Source organism: Stegodyphus dumicola, chromosome 8 (assembly GCF_044657685.1).
Source record: "Stegodyphus dumicola isolate Sdum_Otavi_A_Nest chromosome 8, ASM4465768v1".
Lineage (NCBI taxonomy): Eukaryota > Metazoa > Arthropoda > Arachnida > Araneae > Eresidae > Stegodyphus > Stegodyphus dumicola.
This window is the reverse complement of record NC_140775.1, coordinates 79973204-79989024: the sequence shown is the minus strand read 5'-3', so window position 1 is coordinate 79989024 and position 15821 is coordinate 79973204. Positions and strand designations below refer to the sequence as shown.

Below are 15821 nucleotides of genomic sequence, written 5' to 3'. Positions count from 1 at the left end.
CAGTAAGCACACCTGTTCCCAAAGAACTTTGTATTTTTTAATGTGGTAAATATTGAAGTAAGAAAAGCAGCAATAGTAATGTAGCTACCAGAGAGTGAAGGTGATGTGGCCAAGATAAAAGTTGTGTTCAGAGGGATTTAGTTTCAGTTCACATTTCCCCCCACTGGCTGCTAAAAGTTTCATTTTCCAAATTTGAAATTATTAATATGCTGAAGTGTTATTTCAGTCTATTAGCTTGACATAAGAATCATATGACTGATTAATTTTGAAATGACAAAGTTTATAAAGGTTTACGTTAAGCAGTTATTGTTTTTAGGACAGGAAAAAGAAACAGCAAAATTAAAATGGAGAGTTAAGGGGCTAAATTAAAGCTAAAATTTTGATTTACATATTTTTATCATATATGTGTGTGTGCATATATATATTAATTCACACATATAGACATATATTTATATAAAGGTTCAATTAATAGAACATAGAAATGCCTAATACATGCTATATATGTAACTTTTGTTTAATAAATGTGATGCATCTTCTGTAAAACATTTTCCAGCAGTTAAAGCTTATTCCAGAACAATGCAAAACGTTCTACTGTGGGGGCATAAAGTATTACTAGTATGATAAAAGTATTTAATATTTGCGACTATAGGTTAATTTATGCCCCAAACAATTTTTCTATAAAAATATGTGCACTAACTTGATACTTTTTTGTGACAAAAAGAGGCTTTTATCATCACTTCTTTTTGACCAAGATAATTTTTTGTAAACGTAAGAAATATATCCCTTAGGTTAGTTAGTTTGATAAACAAAGAATGTTATGCTTTAAAAACTCTTTATTGACGATATTGAATTTAAAAGCAAAATCACTGTTATGATGAGAGTTGATAACAATGCATTTAAATTAATGATGAACAATGTTAGTGCATATTATTCTGTAATAGAAAAGATCAGAATATTTTATATGAACTTTATGGTGTTTTGTAATATGCTTTTGTGGGTCATCTTTTTTTTTAGTATAATGTGTTACTGTAGTAATATTATGTATGATAGATACATAAATGCTTTGTTCTGCATCACAGTTGTAGTAATGTAGTTATTTAGTTATACCTTTTTGAGATTCCAGTATAACTTCTGACAGCTAATGTAAACTTGCATCTTTACAATGTCAGATGTGCAACTCGTATTTTAAAAAAAGGCTTTTCATGAGAAGAAATATCAGTATGTATGTATATGTAAATTAAAAGGGAGGGGGAACCTAAAAATTATTTAAGTCAAGTTGGAAGTTTTTTACTGATGTATGTATACTTTTGATATGTAACTAAACAAAAATTCTAAAGTTTCTTAATTCAGTAAACCAGTTTATGCTGAAAAATCATACCACCAGAAAACCATGCAGGTATATTGCTTTTCTTTCTTAAATTAACAAAATCCATTATGTGTAATTAATCAAACAAAAACTTAAATGCAATTGATACTCAGCTAAATAAGTTTCAGTGTTAAAAGCTTATATGTTTATTTCTGTAGCTTTTCTCTGAATTTATACTTAACTAGGTTTCAGTGTTAAAAGCTTAGATCTTTGTTTCTGTATTACTTCTCTGAATGTAAAAAGGCATAAAAATTAGTATTATAATGCATAACATTTTTAATGAAAACAACATTTTTAAGAAATATATAGAGATGTACAAGATCTTCAAATTACCTATGCATCAATTGCACATTTACACAGGCCAGCAATTTAAAAATAATGAATTATTTTAATAAACCACTGTTCTTGATTTATTTATGGTAATTTCTTCTGCAATCTGAGTATTAATTTTTCTGTCATGAAGTACTTTACCTTTGTTTTGAACAAAGAACTTTAATTGCTTATCACATATTGGTAAGTAGTTAAAGCAGAGCTGATGACACTTATTACTATTATTTGTATAATGAGCACATCATAAAATTGACACTATATAACCTATTTAATTTTGGAGAGTAGGAAAAAAAAAGTAGTCCACTGATCAAAAGTCCACTGGTAATCGGTGACAGAAAATTATGCATTTCAAAGATAATGTGTACAGAATAATTTTCCTGACTGTCTTGAAATGTAGGATATTTTTATTGCTGATTTGAGAGAACAGGAAACTAGTCGACTGCATAAATTAAAATATTGTCTCAAAACTTCTCTAAAATGGTGTTCGTAAAATGGGACGTAACATTAACATAAAGACGTAACCATTTTCTTTCTTCTTGCTTCATGTAATATTTATATTTGATACAGGCAAACAAAACATCAAAGTAAATAACAGCAATATTATTTTAGATATGAGCAGCTGCTTTAATGTCATAGAAAAACTACAGTCAAAAGTCTTTAATTCAGACTCATCGGGACTTTTAGAAAATTGCAACCAGAAAACTATTTGATGTGTATTCATGATATTTATAATGGCAAGGAATTTGATTTAAATCATATCAAAGACGGAGTACATCGAGATGAAATGCTACATTTAGTAAGGAGTTATAAGACGAATGAAATAAAAACATCTGCCCTGAAGATAAGGATAGTGCTGACAGATCAACTTCCAGTTCATTGCGTGCCGCGACATCCCCCCTGGCAGAGCAACGTGAAATTGATAAACAGATTTCGGAATGGTTAGAGAAACAAAGGCCTTTATCCATTTTTTGCAGCAATTCCACTTTTTGTTTGATGGACATCGAAACATGCTTTCGCTTTGTAGATCCTTTGGCAGTTCCAAAATCGGAAATTCTATTTGACATAATCGAAAGTTCAAGCTTACTTTTATAAAATTGCTCTAACAGTCTGCAAAAAATAAAAAGCCAGATCCAATTCAAAGATTAAGGAAAAGCACAATCTGCAACATTAACTGAAATAGATAATTAGATAATTTTAGCTTAGCTTATACCTTCCGTTATACATTAAACGCACATGCGTAAAGGTATTATCTACAGAAAGTTTGTAGCTTTGAGGTCTGGATTATAGATCATTCCGGATTATGGATGTCTGGATTAAAGACTTTTGACTGTATAAATATTATTTCAATCTGTAATTTTGACTAATGAAATAGTTTGCATTTTAAATACGGTGCCAATCACTCAGCACTTTCCTGTTTTGATTATCACCGAAAAGGTAGTCATTTCTTGTGGACTGGATTAATGCTATTTGGTAAGTATGGCTACCTTTAATGACAGGAGATGTCTGATTTGATAGGTTAATAAGATTTACTTCAGACTACTAGAATTAGCAGGTCCATTTTACCTCAGGCACTAAATTGTGAATCTAAAGATCTAATATAAATTATATTTGTAAAGAAAATTTAATTTTCAATACGTAATTGAAAGATAATACCTCTACATTTCATCTCATATAATCAGCTGTATTTTTACTAAATTGCCTAGCAAATTGCATGATTAGATCAAAGTTTCTGTTGTAGTGTGATGGCAGTAGTTTTTTCTGTTGAGTATCGATAAAAGTGTTGTTTACTTTATAGTGAATCCTAGATAAAGCTTCATCCTATAGCACTGAGTTTAATTATGTGTTGTGTTTTGTTGCCCATTTATTCCTTGTTTTTATTCATTCAGCTGGCTTGTATGCTTTGTTCACTTATGTTTTGTTGCATTTTGATTAATCAACATTTCATTGAAAGTTTCATAACTTGCTATTGTGTGATGAAAATTTTTTGGTCTGATCTGAAATGTTTTTTATCATTATTCTGTGTACTAATGTGCATTGTAGTAATTCTCATCATGGCCCTTTTGATCATTAATGCCATTCTTGTTCTTTAGGATATTATAATCATCATCTGAATCTGTTTCTTCATCTTATCTCTCAAATTTATTCATCAGTTTATTTATCAGTTCATCAATTTCAAAGATGTGAAATATAATCAATATCAACTTGATAAAACAGATAAGACATTTGAATAAAAGTCGACTAAATTACATTCATCCCTAAAATTATTTTTCTCATCAAAGAATTATAACTACTGCAAAGTAATTTAATAAATGAAAGGAAGTTGTTTATGATTTTTGCATTGAAAAGCTAATATTCTAAGTGTTATGAAAGAATAATAAAACTTCAGTAGTTTGATTTTGTGTTAATGAGTGGGGAATATTCATTTAATAATTAATTTGCCAACTATATTAAGCAATGAATACTTTTTTCTTAATTGTTTCAAAATGAGGAAGAGCTATCAAAAATTTTCTAAAATTCTATTTCAAGTGATGTCTTTTTAAATGTTAATGTCTGTATTCTTTTAAAATCTATGTTTAAGATTAAAAAGAGTTACAAATATATTATTTTAACTTCTGTTTTCTACTAAATGATCTTTAATGAAAAGAGAATTTCATTATTTGGTTGTAACTGATCCATTTACTATTGCAGAACACATGATGAAAAATTATTGTTTAAATGTACTGTTTTTTTTTTTTTTTTTTTTTTTTTTTTTTTTTTTTTTTTTTTTTGTAGCTGTTTCTCATTTTTTTATTGAAATTCACTTCTTTTATAGTTAATGAAAGATAAAATGTTTGAGACAAAGGAAAAGAAAGTAAGACAGGTAAGATGCATTAATTAATAATACGTGGCTATTGGTTTTTAGCATTTTATTATCTGTTTTAAAACAGGAAAAGTGCTTAATATTTTTAAATATTTATCATTTGAAAACTAGACATTTTACTGTATACTGTAAAATTTTGAAAATGTCTGCTCAGAGCTTCATATTCTGAAATTTCTGGCTTCTGTATTTGGAGAGGGGGAGGGGTTATTGAAAAGATTAATTCTGATAAATGTCTGCTCAGAGCTTCATATTCTAAAATTTCTGGCTTCTGTATTTGGAGGGGGGTTATTGAAAAGATTAATTCTGATTGTTTTTGTTCTTAATATGGCATAGCATAAATTAATTCTGGAAATCATTCCAAAATTAACACTTCTGTTAATAAAGGAAAGTATTTATATATTATCCTGTCAACCTTGAAAGTTGGCAGGGATCCTACCAAAATTGCTCGAGTCGTTTCTGCAAAATTCTGAGGAACTGATGTCTGCTTATTTAATACATGATTAGTTTTCAACCAACTTCATTTTTGCACTTCAGAAAAAGGCTTTCGTCAATTTCTGCTGTTTTGTTTGGTCTTCAGTTTTACTGAAAGCACTGTTTAGAATGATGCTAAGCTTCCCACAGGTAATTTATCCGGTTTGTTACTGTTTTGTTGTCCATATTCATGTGACCATACAATGTCCATTAATATGCACTTTTTGTAATGGAGGAGCCCATAAATTTGAAAATAATCCACTGCTTGCTGTTCTGTAGAATAATAAATAATCCACTGCTGTTCTGTAGAATAATAAATAATCCACTGCTTGCTGTTCTGTAGAAGACAGGTCCAAATTATTATTATTATTATTATTATTATTATTATTATTATTATTATTTCAGAATACCAGAAAATAATACAACAGTAGCAACTAATAATACAACAGTAGCAACTAATTTATATCCTTGTTCAAAGAAATGAAACATGGCTTATCAAGTACCAAATCAGTGTTGCATCAAACAAAAAAGTGATATTATGAATGTGTTATTACATCACCCTTATCCATAACTGGTGTTAAATTGTTCTGCTTGGTGAGAGTTTTATGGTCGATGGGATAATAGGTAGCTGCCAAAAAATCATTATTTTATTTAGATAAAGAATCTGCAGTATAACTGAACAAAAATGCTTAACTGAGTGTGCACCAATTCATAAATCGATATAACTACTTTTTTGGTGTTAAGAATGCAAGTGAATCTGAACAAAAAAATTAAAAATAGTTAAGCTTTTAAGTAATGTACATAGAGTAGGCTTAATTTTTCAATTTTTTTGTTATCTGATTTACTTTCAACAATATTATGACCTCTGTAATTAAAACTGTTGTTATAAAGTTGGTAAAGATTGTTTAATATGTATATGAAAACAAAATGTAACAAATATGCATTATTGCTATATATTAACATCGTACGAGTTACGTCATAACATTGATAAACATAGAATTTAACAAAATTAATAACTGAGCTTTAAAGGCTAAGGGTACCATTTAATCTTTTAACTGATTGCCTTAATGCTAACCTGTTTTACATTGGACTTAGGAATTCTCCAGTGTATTCTCTTTCTGACTCTGGATAACCCATAGGCAGAGTGCATTTAAACATGTATTTTGTTCTTAATTATTTTAATTTTTGATGAAATGGTCTGAGTACTAAAAGCCAAGCATTTGTAAATAAATAATAAACATCATAACTTAAAATTTTAAATCATAATCTCTAATGAAAAGTAGAGAGTTATTAGGTACTGTGATGTTCGCTTAACCCTTTCCAGCATGTTACCTTTTAAAGGTGGAATTTAAACCAAAACAAAAAAAAAAAAAAAAAGAGAATGTTGAATCATCAGGCCTGTAGGAGTACACAGGTAAAATTTTGTAAAGACTGCACTTACTGTTTTAATTAATTATGTGTTGTAGCCCGAAGTGGGCTCACTGAATGACTAAAGCTTCGAAAAGAGCACTGAAGGGAGCATTGCTGGGAAGCGCATAATAGGGTAAAAGATTTTGCCTATGATTAAAAAACACTAGATTCTGTTTACCATAGCAGATTTAGCATTACATGGGGTGTACCACAAGGAGGCCTGCTTTTCTACATTTCCCCCAAAAAAGCTCTTCTTTATATGATGATTACATGCATATAAATGAAAAAAAGGTAACTTGGCTGTATACTTACATTTCATATTTACACTTTCATCTATTTTTTAATGGTGGTACTTTTTGAAGCAAGTGATGCCACCTTTGAAAGTGCACAACCCAACATTGCATGTTTTGTACATGCATTGGAATCCATATCAGATTCATTATGTGAAGGGAATTTGTTTAGCACTTTCAATGCTTGAGAAATGGTGAGCCCTCTCTGATCCATTTGCAAAATAATTAAAATTCAGAAAAAAATAAATAAATAAACTAGTGTTTTATCTACAATTAAATAAATATAAACTATAAAATTAAATGAACATTTACAACTCAAAACTTCTTTCAATGAAAGCAAAAGAAAGAAAAGATAACTGCTCTAGTGAAAAATCAAAGACCTAGCTGATAAAATTACCCCTGTCCTTCAGAAAAACACCCCGACAATTTCTTAGTTGATAACCAAACCTCCCCTCAAAAAAAAAAAAAAAAAAAAAAAAAAAAAAACACAGATGCACATTCACCTTTCTATTGTGAATGAGCTCATTGAAGAAAGTATTGCAATGAAGCAAAGATACATTTGTTGGTCTGGTCCTGTTGTTTTAGTGATCTCACTCTGGGCACACCAAATGTTCGTCATTCGGGTTTAGGCAAGATTTCAAGGCAAAAATTTAAAACTAAGTGCACAATAAGGAGATCAGCATATAACCAAAAAAAAATAACATAAACTTTTCTTTTCAAACAATTCATTTTATATCCTTAAAAAAATCTGGAAGATTACTTTAAAAAATGAGGGTCTTCGAAAAGATAACATGGCTAAAATGTATGGACTGGTGTTTGTATAAATAAAGAAGGTTAAAAGTAACCTATAAAGCCTTTGCCATTCAATTTTTATGGGTGTACAGAGGGAATTTTTTGGGCACACTGTGTAGAAAAGCATTAATCTAGAATTCTTCACCCTTAGGAAAATAAGCAGCATAAAATTTTTGTATTTGCCTTTCTTTTAAAAATCTAGTTTGTTCAATTATGTGAGTTTTTTAATTTTAATATATTTAATTGTAATCACAAAAATTTGTCACTTTCAGAACTGTATGCATAAATTTTATTTTCAGGGTTTGCTTGGAACTGGTTATGCTAAGTATACACGGTTAGAAAATGAAGTTGAAAGTCCAACTCAAAGTAACTTTATTGAAGATACACAACAAGCACAGCAGGTAAATTATTTTTTTTAATAATGCATTTAACATTGACAAACCTTTTTAGAAAAAACAAATGGTGTGTAATAATCTAATGGTAACTATTCACAATTGCCATAAAAGAAAATTATTAAAGCATTTAGTTTTGTCTGACTATAATTACTTTTAAAATCCTTGAAACGTATGCAGTTGTGATATCTCGTAACCTTTTTGAGTTAGGTTATTCGTATTGGAGTTATTGCATTATTAATTAATGGAAACTATTTATGAATATGTTTGCAATCACTGTCATTATTTTTTAAATAAAATTTTTTTGTTTCTGATAAAAATATAAAAGACATTTTTGAATTTTATGATATGTTAAGAAATGCAAGTACTGATAAGTTTTATGATGCATAATTTTGTAGCATTTGTAAATATCATATATGAAGTTCAAGGAGCAAAATTTTAAAATAGGATATATGACAGGCATTTATATATAAGCCATTATATATCAGCTAGATTTTATTAAGTACAATGAAAGAGTATACTCACTATTTTTCTGTGTAATCACGTCCTCCTGCAATGCATTTGTTTCAGTGCTCTGGAAATTTCTTAATTCCAGAAGAATAAAAATTTTCTGAGGCCATGTTGTGTCATTCATGAACAGCCTGAATAACCTATTTATCAGATTTGAATATTTTCCCTCCTAAAAATTCTTTAAATCTACCAAAAAGATGAAAATCCAGCAATGTTAAATCTAGACTGCTTGGGGAAAATGGGACATCCCACTTGTGTGTATGACAGCAACCAATTTTATTTCTTTGCATTCAAGCATCAAAAGTTGAAAAATCACCTGTATTCATATTGCTAAATTTAAGAGCATAATTAATTGTTTTAACTTACTGACACTTATTTTAAGTTGATTAGGAATTTCTTTGATGGTGGTGCACTTTTGGGCAGACTCAACTGTAGTGCCTGGTGTAGTTGAATTTAGGTTATTCCTTATCTTTGTGCAGTTGGCTGCAATGGCTTTACCTCAATTATTCTGAATTAATGCATCATTGGTAATCAACTTATCTTTGTTAGTTGAGGTTCTTAGCCAACAAACATGTGGATTATTGCCATTTTTCATCTTGGTTTTCTGTAAAAGATTTGTATTAGTCATGCATTGTAGATTGAGAGACTTACAAACTGATTTTTAAGTCTTGAGTAAATCTGAAATGCATTGACATCTTTGTTGGTAAAAAATTTAGTGATAATGAAAGAAAAGAAATAGCATTACAGTTAAAATGTTCAAACATATATGTGCTTGCCCTGTGACTCATGATTATGTTGAATTCCATACAAGAACAAAATTTGAAAATTCATGTTTATATTTGAGCACTTCTATGTATAACAGTCAGAATGGGAAGGTCATTATAAGTATACATTTTATAATTTATTTATTATAAAATTAGTTTAATCATTTTTTAAAAGATTAAAACTATTCAAATTTGAATTTTTTTTTTTTTTTTTTTTTTTTTTTTCCCCAGCTTATAATCGATTCCCAAGAAGAGCAGATTGAAAGAGTAGGAGCGACTGTTGGAACTCTAAAATCCATGAGTAGGCAAATAGGAAATGAATTAGATGAACAATCTGTGTAAGTTTACTAATATACTAATATGTTTCTAATATAGTAAACACTGTTGTGTAAAGCATGTATGTATACAGCATATTTAGAAATTAAATTATTTCAACATATTTAGAAATTAAGTTCTATTTAACTGTAAAGAAATGAAATAAGATTTAAAAATATATATTTATTCAATTAAAGCACTTTTAAACTATTATTCTGTACAGTCCCTTTTATCACTCAGGCATTTATTATAATGTAATGACAAAATTTGTATCCCTTGATACATAGGAACAAAAGGACTTTTTGCCTGTTTGTTTAGTCAGTTCTGCTTTTCACTTTTTATTTCATCATTACTAAATTATTAAGAAAGGAACATTTTTAAACTCGGAAAAAAGGTGAATGTCACCTGATTCCAAATGTGGGTTGTAGGAAGGCTGATATGTTTGTTCCAGCTAGTGACATAATAAGATCTCACAACAGACTTCATAGTTGATTTTTTGCTTTGAAGCAAAAATTCTACAACCAAAATTTCATAGCAGTGCAAAATCACCATGCACATCTTTTTAACTGAAATCGGTTATTGGAATTTTCAGTTTTGGAAGGAATTCATAGAACCTCTGTTCAGTGGATTGACAATGAAAATATGAACATTCCTATTTCATGCTTTCCAAATGGTACTGATTGTGATAATAATACTAGTTTATATTGTTTTGTTTTTAAGGCTATACCTTACGTTTTTAAGATTTTTATTCCCCCCTTTTTTTGTTGACCCAGTAACAGCATCTTCTGACTATTCAATCAGTTGTTGATAATTTGATACAAAAAGTGTTTGTTTTTGATAATTTGGTGAGTGTCTAATATTCCTGGTAAGTGCATGGAAGTGATAAAATTGTGAGTTCCTGTTCATTATAAAATCAACAAGTCATCTTTTACAGGAGACTTTCTACCCTTCTGCTGTTCATCATAAATATCATTATTAAATTATTTCACCTCTCTTCTCACAATTAAATCAGACATGGAATATGATCCAGGAGTTTCTCAAATCTGATGATGAATATCTGCTGGTGACATGTTTTCTGCATTTGAAAAAGTGACAGAGCATATTTAGCATTTAACGGGATTTTCAGTCATCTTGGAACTTTTTAAATTTTGAAATAAAATAATATTATTTGAATGTTGACAATCTAAAACAATTATTATGTGTGGGTAGAGCATTTTATGGAAAAAAATTATTGCTAAATCGAATTTTAGCATCTGAATGTGCCTCTGTATTGCTTGAAATTATATATTATACATGTGTGTGTGCTTGTTGCAGCTGACTGGAACCAAAAAAGGAGGTGCACAGCTACATGTTGTGGCAGTCCCATGTACAATATTTCAGCGTTCTAAATCTACTCATTTTTGAGTTATGCGAGATACATACATTTGTATATTACAAAAAAATCTGTTCCGAGTCCATTTTATAATCTATTTTGGAAAATGTTTTTTTTATTCTATCCATACGTACAGATGTCATGCAGAAACATCATTCAGATGTATTTAAGAACAGTCATAATCGATATTTTCATCAAAATATGATATCCGAAACTTTTCACAATTGCAATACTGCCTTTACTTTGTACAAAGAAGTAAAAATTAATTTATCTATGCATTTATAATTAAATTTGTTTTTGCTTATTACCAGTGCCACTTTTATTTTGAACTTATATTTTTCACTGTCTGGTATTGCTGTTCCGTGCTGTATTAATTTTTTTGTCTTAAAAATAGACATGATTTTTCATTACTTTGTAAAAATATTCATGTTCATGTCACATCATATAAGGTAATATTTTTTTCTTTCATAAAGAACAAATAAGTAATGAATTTTAAACATAAAAACATATTTTATTAATTTTATAATTTTTTTATTAAATTAAATGCAAAAGTTAATGTTTTATGTCATTTATGTAATTAACGAAATTCTGAATATGAAAGTGATTACTTTAGCCTGCGCTAATACTCTCTCTCTCTCTCTCTCTATGTATATATGCACAAACAGTGATTATATTTAAGTAATAACAAAGATCTGTATTTAAAGAAATACTTCCAGTTGCAAAATTTCTGAAAATGAGGTATAAAATTTTTTGCAAGCAGTAATTGAGTATTCTTTAAATATGAAATCTGACTTTATATATGGCTTCTGTGCAGAGCAGAAATTCCAGTCAGCAAAATATTCTCGACTCTGTAATAAACACAAAGCATTGATTCAAGAGTGGATCTTGTTTTCAAGAAACTTTTACCTATATTTTGAGACATTTTGTAACTGGAAGTACAAGTCTAGGATCAATATTTAAGGCTATAAAACCTGTATCCCCCTTTTCTGAATGCCCTATATATTTGCATGCAGGCAAAAATCTACATGTGTTTATATACATATATATATGCAATGTATAAATATATTATGTATATATTATATAAACACATGCAAATATATATATGTATGTATTTATATATTGTATAAATTTGACAAAACAAAAGTAAATAAACCTTGTATTATTGAATAGGATGTTGGATGAATTGGGTTATGAAATGGAAGTTACTGAATCAAAGTTGGATGCAACAGTCACTAAAATAGCTAAAGCTCTGCATATGACTAGTGGTAAGAAATTTTCTGTTACTTATACGTAGCATATTCGGAAACTAAGTACCGTTTCATTCTAGCGCCGTCGCAGCGCTGTGGTAGGCGTCTCGCGCATGCGCACTAGTCTTTCTTGTTCACTGACTTTCAATTGTCGCCATTTTGGTTGCTCTATGTTGTGTTTTCAGTTTGCTGTGCACATTCAAAATGTTTAAGACAATTAGTTCTCCCGCTGACTGTGAGATTCGTACCGTGATTAAATTTTTGAAGCGAGTTAAACCGGCCGAAATTTATCGTCAAGTGAAGTTTATGGTGAATACGCGATAAGTGATGAAATGGTGAGAAACTTGGTAAGAATGCTTAATGCAGGTCGAACAATTGTCCACGCCGAGGCTCGGGAGTGGTCAGCCTTCTGTTGTCACTGATGATTTGGTAAGAAAAGTTGATGAAGCAATTCATGAGAACAGACGCTTCACAATGACAACTCTTTCAGAGGCATTTCTACAAATTTCATGTACTGTTTTGTTCGAAATTGTGTCTGACCACTTGAATTATCGCAAACTGTGTTCCCGATGGGTTCCAAAAATGCTCACTGATGTTCACAAAACAAAGCGACTTGGTAGTGCCTTGACATTTCTCACGCGGTACAGTGATGAGGGAGAAAACTTTTTAAACCAAATTGTGACAGGTGATGAAACTTGGGTGTGTCATTTCGCACCAGAATCGAAACAACAATCGATGGAGTGGAGACACACTTATTCTCCAAAAAAACAAAAGTTCAAAGTGACAATGTCATCACAAAAAATCATGTGCACTGTCTTCTTGGATAGGAAAGGCGTTTTGCTTACTGAATTTCTTCTCAGAGGTGAAACCATTAATGCGGCACGATATTGTGAGACTTTAACAAAACTAAGGCATGCCATTCAAAACAAAGGAAGAGGAATGCTCAGTAAAGGAATTGTGTTGCTCCATGACAATGCTCGGCCCCATACTGCTGGTGTCACTCAATCGTTAATTCGACAGTTTCATTGGAAGCAGTTCGATCACCTGCCATACAGCCCGGACTTGGCGCCGTCTGACTATCACTTGTTCCTGCACATGAAGCGCGAGCCTGGTGGCAAGCGCTTTGGATCTGACGATGACACGAAAAATGCTGTGGAGTCGTGGTTATCGAAACTGGCGTGAAGTTTTTTTGACGATGGTGTACAAAAACTGGTCACCCGCTATGACAAGTGTTTGATCATTGGCGGAAACTATGTTGAAAAATAGTTTAAGACATGTATTTTCATGTAAAAATAAAATTGGATTCAAAAAAATTGTTTGACTTTTTTTTTTTTTTTTTCGAAACGGTACTTAGTTTCCGAATACACCTCGTAGTAGCACATGCCAATAAATGACATTCATGTTAGAACATCATTTTTTTATTTCCAGCACACGGAACTGTGTATCAGAAATTCAAAAGATATGCTCATTTTAAAATTATTTTTGCAACATTGCTATTGAACTGAATTTTATGATTTAAATGCAAAGAACATGATATTTAATAAATAAAGGTAACACACAAAATGTTAAAAAAAAATGCCCCTTTGGATGGAATTTAAAATCTGAAACCTTTCAGTTTTTTTTTTTTTTTTTGGGGGGGGGGTTGTTAATTCTATAAACATTGAATGAGACTGAGATCTGATGATCAAGTTGGCTCTAATTTTTTATTAAAGGCTCCGAATTTAGTTCTTTAAATATGAAAGAGTTTCATATGCTGTACAGTTAACATTCTATAATGGACAAATTTTTTGTGGGAATGTGTAGTGGCTTTCCTTTTCCATTAAACTAGCAAAGAGGAAGCTTTCAACTCATATCATGTCTAGTCTTTCATAAAGAAATGACCCAAAAAAGAATTCATCCATAGGTCAGATATGCAGAAGCTAACTTTTGGGGAAGTTGCATCTAATAACCCTTTGCAGATTTGCATTCTCCAAAGAGAAGGTAAATAGATTATGGCAGTCTCATGTGATTGGTTCTCTTTCAGCATTTTATGTGGCTAATTGCCTTGGGGTTTTAGGTCATGATAGAATTAAAGTATTAGTTGGTTCTAACTGCTTTTACAGCCAGGCATTAACATCCATTAATGCAAATAGTGATCTACAGCAACAGTAAATGATTTCATATGTCTGTGAAACCTTTATCGTGATCAAAGATTTTGGAACATTCAGCGGTTCTTTCTGCTCTGGATGATACGATACCGTATGAGTCTTTGTATAAAAAAATATTTGAATTTAATTATGAACATTACATACCTTCACTGGTATCTCATCCAGGAAACATGTTCTGAAAAAAAATGAGTGGAATACACTAAAGGTCTTCTGGCAAGCACTCGTGGCACATGATTTAGTTTGGTTGAAGCAGATATTGATTTTCATACTGTAGCAAAATGGATCATCAGTCAGTTAAAATGCAGTTGTTGTTCTAGCCAAAGGACTCAAAAGCAAACATCAGAAAGGCTAGCAACCAGTGGAAAATCTGCAACTACTTTTCATATATTTTAGGCTCAATAAACAACTAATTCCAAAGCCTGGTGATAGCTATGATTAACAGCTAGCTATTTTAGCTTGTAATGAGTCAATTTTTATCAAGTTTATTGCTAGTTATCTTCAGATTAACAGTTCCTTTGAGCCGATGTACCTAATATTCCCAATACAAAATCTCTTTTCACCCCCCCTCAAATTAGTGATAGCCTTTAGTTATGTTAATGCTTTTCTTTAATTTGAATTCTTCTCCTTATGATTTGTTAACTGAATACTTTTTTTAATGCTTTAGATGAAACTTGTTAAGTCTTAAAATTACACTTTATTCACAATGCAATCCAGTAGTGCTAGTATTTTCACAAGTTAAAAAATTGTACATGTATCGGGATATCAATCTAGTAAAATAAACAAAAATTTAAAATATGCTTATATGCTCATTACATGAGGTGTGACACAAGGAAAAAAAACAAGACTGGTCCAATAAATCATTGTACTTATAGAATCAGTTCTCCATGACATTATAACCTTCAATGTAGTCCCCTTCAGCATTCACAAACTTCTGCATTCGGTGCTGCCATTGCTGGTAATAGTTCTGGAATGAGGTTTTATGAAGGGTCTTAGGAGATTCTCTGTCTTTGCCTGAACCTCGTGAGGTAAAATACCTTTCCTTTAAGCAAGATTTAACTTTAGGAAATTTTAAAAAATGTCTCATAGAGCCAAATCACATGAATAAGGAGGATGCCCCATCACAGTAATGGTTTTGCTGGTCAGAAACTGCTTGACTGATAGGGCCTAGGGTTGCCACCTCTTGGCTGTCAAAATCCAGGAGAGGCAAAAAAAAAAAAAAATATCAATTTTCATAACTGTTTATTTTATTTTGAACTTATATTTTGCATTTGATCATATGGATTTCAAAATATCTAGTCTGGAACTAACAAATTTAAAAAACTCTTTGCAGTCCATTTTAAAATTGAAGAACATTAGGATTTCTGCCTTGACATGTTCTTCATTTAAATGGTTTCTTTCCTTAGTCCATATATCGAATGCTATACTGAAAACACGCTTGCAGGCAGCATTTGATATAGGTATAGACAAAACGAATGAAACTACTTTCTTCAGCATATCTCAAACTCTATTTTTGACTGTTGAGAAAAATTTTGCCCACCTCAGATCAACTCTTACA

The 15821-nt window shown here is 30.6% G+C and overlaps 2 protein-coding genes across 3 annotated transcripts in view; one reads left to right on the top strand and one right to left on the bottom strand.

Moving 5' to 3' along the window:
- Syx6 (Syntaxin 6) overlaps positions 1-15821 on the top strand; it is a 62571-nt gene that overhangs the window by 38012 nt on the left and 8738 nt on the right. The window contains exons 3-7 of one of the 2 annotated variants that reach the window (XM_035377488.2): positions 1359-1396; positions 4509-4556; positions 7819-7920; positions 9417-9523; positions 12043-12137. In XM_035377488.2, the coding sequence (XP_035233379.1) occupies positions 1359-1396; positions 4509-4556; positions 7819-7920; positions 9417-9523; positions 12043-12137 (390 nt within the window). The remainder of the gene's footprint in view (positions 1-1358; positions 1397-4508; positions 4557-7818; positions 7921-9416; positions 9524-12042; positions 12138-15821) is intronic. The other variant, XM_035377487.2, reaches the window with a different exon arrangement.
- LOC118205317 (uncharacterized) overlaps positions 8468-15821 on the bottom strand; it is a 136130-nt gene continuing 128776 nt past the window's right edge. Inside the window, exon 25 of the mRNA XM_085822028.1 lies at positions 8468-9025. The gene's annotated coding sequence lies outside the window, so the exon portion shown is untranslated. The remainder of the gene's footprint in view (positions 9026-15821) is intronic.